The 4,556-nt window shown below is 41.7% G+C and overlaps 1 protein-coding gene across 1 annotated transcript in view; it reads left to right on the plus strand.

Moving 5' to 3' along the window:
• The window catches only part of LOC101987348 (zinc finger protein 14), a 105,524-nt gene that overhangs the window by 29,376 nt on the left and 71,592 nt on the right, over positions 1–4,556 (plus strand). Inside the window, exon 2 of the mRNA XM_026786285.1 lies at positions 1,974–4,550. Coding sequence (XP_026642086.1) covers positions 2,346–3,542 — 1,197 coding nt within the window. The 5' untranslated portion in view covers positions 1,974–2,345 and the 3' untranslated portion in view covers positions 3,543–4,550. Of the gene's footprint in view, positions 1–1,973 lie in introns of the transcript that reaches the window.

Here is a 4,556-nt window from a genome sequence, read left to right on the forward strand (position 1 = left end):
GGCACCCTGTAAATCCTGCAGATTGGCACATGCCTGCCTTTGATCCCGGCACCCTGTAAATCCTGCAGATTGGCACATGCCTGGCACAGGCAGGAGGAGTGGAAGCTATCAGTCATCCTCAGCTACATGGTGATTTTGGGGCATCCTAGTTTACATGAGACCCTCAAAAAGAATCGTGTCAGCTGTTAAGAGCAGGTGTTGCTCCTTCTTAGAACCCTCACTGGGTGGCTCACAAAGCCTATAACTACCTTCCAGGATTTGATGCTTTTGACCTCCGCAGGAACCAGCACTCATGTGCTCATATGTACCCCACATACACAGACACATAGATACAAGTTAAGTCTTTAAAAAGCTGAATAGATGAGAGCAAGAGTTGAGGGTATTAGCTATTCATCTATATTCATAAATATCTACTCTTCCCAAATTATAGTTTATAGTTATCTAGTTATAATTTTTTCTTTTTTAATAACTTTATTTATTTATTATTTTTGGGTTTTTTGAGACAGGGTTTCTCTGTAGCTTTGGAGCCTGTCCTGAAACTAGCTCTTGTACACCAGGCTGGCCTTGAACTCACAGAGATCTGCCTGCCTCTGCCTTCTGAGTCCTGGGATTAAAGGTGTGCTCCACCCCCACCTGGCTTTGGTTATAATTTTTGGCAGGAGGTCTCTGTCTGTAGTCCAGGCTCCCTGGAGTTAGCTCAAGCTAACTTTGGACATGGCTGGCTTTTAAACATGTGGCGCTCCTTCTGCCCTTGTCCCCCGTTGCTGAGGCTGCATATGTGACTGTATAATCTTTGGTTGAGATCTGTCTCAGGTTAATTTTGTCTCTGCCTGACACCTTATTTGCAGTCTTTCTGGTCAGGCTAGTTCAGCGCTCTCTGAGCCTTCAGTTGCCCACTGGGGTTTAGTGTTCATCCCTCCATGCCCTTAGTCCTTTTTATTACCATTTTAGTGGGATTTCAAGAAAACATAGAGAAAAATGCATTTAAAAAATATTGTTAGCCAGGAATGGTGGTGCACGCCTTTAATCCAGCACTCTGGAGGCAGAGGCAGGCGGATCTCTGTGCATTTAGAGGCCAGCCTGGTCTACAAACCGAGTTCCAGGATGGCCAGGATTGTTATACAGAGAAACCCTAACTCGAAAAACAAAGCAAAACAATATATTTATTTATTTATTACACATTATATATATTTATTATATCTATTGTTTATTTTTCACCCTGTCATCGTATGCACTATCAGTCTTAGGTGTTTGTCCTGGTGGTTGTCTAGGCTTTTAATGTTTTCTCTTATTTTACTTACTGACGATGTGTGCAAGGTACATTGAAAACAGTTAAAACTGTGCATATCTGGAAACGTTACTGTGTTTCTGCGTTCGTATGAAAAGACTAGACTTCAAGAGTTTAGGTTTTTTGTCTTTGAGTTAGTTTTTTACCTTTCTTCTTCCGTTTCTCCCTTTCTCTCTCCCCCTTTCTTCTTTCCTCTTCTTTCCTTCTTTTTCTCTCTCTCCTTTTTTTTTCTTCCTTCCTTTCTTTTTTTTCCCAAGACAGCCCTGGCTCATCCTAGAACTTTCTCTGTAGCCCAGGCTGGCCACAGATTCAGAGATCTGCCTGCCCCTGCCTCCCAAGTGCTGGGATTAATGGCATGTGCCACCACCTTCTGAATGTTAGCTTTGTGTTTAAGGAAGAGTCTCATCTGTTCTGTAGCCAGGTTGGCCTGGAATTCACTATCTAACCCATGTTGGTCCTAACCGTCAGTGTCCCAAGCTCTGGGTCATGTGACCTACCAGGTGTGACTTAAATAGGTTTTTTTGTAATAGCACTTTTCTGCAGTTTTGTTAGTAAACATGGGAGAATTCACAGTTTGTTAAGGACGTTAATGATAAGGTAAATTATTGGGTACTTACTACATTCTAGACACCAGCGGTTTTACTCTTGTTAATTCTTTTAGTAACTTTTTGTTGTTGTCTTTTAGAAGCAGCCTCTGGTGTTTCTGCACAGACAAGGACACAGGATGAAAGACTTGCAAGTTAAGTCCCATCTTTTTCTATAGAAATAGACTAAAATTTTTTTTGGAAGACCTAGGATACAGAGTATTTTCCTCTGGGCACAGACATTGCATGTGGGGCTCAGCTGAAGAAAAGGTGAACTGTAATTTCTCCACATTCATCATTTACTTGTGCCAGTAAGAGCAACTGTAAGAAAGAACCATTAACATAAAGGCGGTGCTGTACTTCTGTCCCTTGTCACCCCATCTCAGGCCACTCGCGTAAACAGTCTCTCGTTATATATCCAGCTTCCATCCTATCTCAGTAGACGCTAGGAGAAAACCCTTGTGCGTGACAGAATGTTGGAAAGTCTTCATCCAGAGTCAGAGCTTCTGTGTGATGGACTCGATCCTGGAGAGAAACTTTATGAATGTAACGAATGTAGAAAAACCTTTAGCCTGAAAGAAAGCTTTGTAGAGCATAAGAAAATGCACAGTGGAGAGAACTCACATGAATGTACAGAATGTGGCAAAGCGTTTTCTCGAGTCTCATCACTTACTCTACATATGAGAAGTCACGCACGGAGGAAATCACATAAACGTGGAAAAGCCTTCAGCCAGAGAGGAAACCTCCTTTCTCCTCAGAAGCAACATGCTGAAGAGAATACCTCCATTCAAATGACAGCCCCTGTCAGAAATCAGAGAAGCACGGGGAACAAACCATTTGCGTGTAAGGAATGTGGGAAAGCTTTTAATGGCAAAGCATATCTCAAAGAGCATGAGAAAATTCATACAGGAGAGAAGCCATTTGAATGCAGTCAGTGTGGAAGAGCCTTCAGCCAGAAGCAGTACCTCCTGAAACATCAGAACGTCCACAGCGGAAAGAAACCTTTTAAATGTAACGAGTGCGGTAAGGCTTTTAGCCAGAAAGAGAACCTCATTATCCACCAGAGAATCCACACCGGAGAGAAACCCTACGAATGCAAAGGGTGTGGGAAGGCCTTCATTCAGAAGTCAAGCCTCATCAGACACCAGAGAAGTCACACTGGAGAGAAACCGTACACATGTAAGGAGTGTGGGAAAGCCTTCAGTGGCAAATCCAACCTCACCGAGCATGAGAAAATCCATATCGGAGAGAAGCCCTACAAATGCAACGAATGCGGGACAATTTTCCGGCAGAAGCAGTATCTCATCAAACATCACAACATCCATACCGGCGAGAAACCCTACGAATGTAATAAGTGCGGAAAAGCCTTTTCTCGGATTACGTCACTCATAGTGCACGTGAGAATTCATACAGGTGATAAACCCTATGAATGTAAAATCTGTGGGAAGGCCTTCTGTCAGAGCTCCTCTCTCACAGTGCATATGAGGAGCCATACGGGCGAGAAGCCCTACGGCTGTAACGAGTGTGGGAAGGCCTTTTCTCAGTTCTCAACCCTTGCTTTACACATGAGAATCCACACTGGTGAAAAGCCGTACCAGTGTAGTGAGTGTGGGAAGGCTTTCAGCCAGAAGTCACACCACATCAGACACCAGAGAATTCATATTCATTAAAGCTCTATAAATGCCTTAGATTTAGGAACACTTGAGCAGAATGTATGGTTCGTAATATATCAAAAGATTTATCTTACATTAAAGTTACACAAATATAGGCAATCCTTCTATAGTGACTCAAAACTTAAATGTAAAGATATTTAATAAGATGTATCACAGTTTTATATACTTTACAGGCTCTCACAATAAAAGTTATTAGTATAATATTTTTTGTTTTGTTTTTTTTTTTTTCTCTGTAGCTTTGGAGCCTGTCCTGGAACTCACTTTGTAGACCAGGCTGGCCTCGAATTCACAGAGATCCATCTATCTCTGCTTCCCAAGTGCTGGGATTCAAGTTGTGCACCACCACCACCCAGCTCAGTGCTATAATATACCCCCTTCTCATTGAACTTAGAGTCCAGTGACTCCATGTACTACGGTCACAGAAAGTTTATCAAATGTATTAAGATAATATGAGCAATACAAGTTTTAAAATTAAGAGGTAAAAATACTTTTGACATATGCTTTTCTATATGGGTCATTTGTAAAAACCACTTTTCAAAGAAGACATTTTGGGACAGGGTCTCCCTGTGTAGATAGCCCAGGGTGACCTTAAACTCACTACATAGCCCAAGTTGGCCTCAAGTTTCTGGTGATTTGGTTACTCAGCCTCCCAGTGCTGCAATTACAGATATCCCTCACCATGCCAACTCACAAGTCTTTGTTGATAGAAGTGTATAAAGTTGAGGCCATGACAGAATATTGAATCTAGAAATATGAATGAATTCATGGAGGATTGGTATTTGATTCTGGCAGTATCCCAGATCGGTACAAAAATCATGGATGACTTAAAAAATAATCTCAGGATAATCAGCTTTTGTGTGGGAAAATAATAGATCTCTGAAGTCTTCATTTATTAAAGTATTTCATAGGATCCAGTGTCTTTGCAGAAAGGAAGGCCTTGTTTAAGAACTTCCTAAGTGGATGGTTTCTGATACTTGAGTAGGAAAGAAATTCTAGAATCTTCAGGTGTTG

This window comes from Microtus ochrogaster, linkage group LG4 (genome assembly GCF_000317375.1).
Source record: "Microtus ochrogaster isolate Prairie Vole_2 linkage group LG4, MicOch1.0, whole genome shotgun sequence".
Lineage (NCBI taxonomy): Eukaryota > Metazoa > Chordata > Mammalia > Rodentia > Cricetidae > Microtus > Microtus ochrogaster.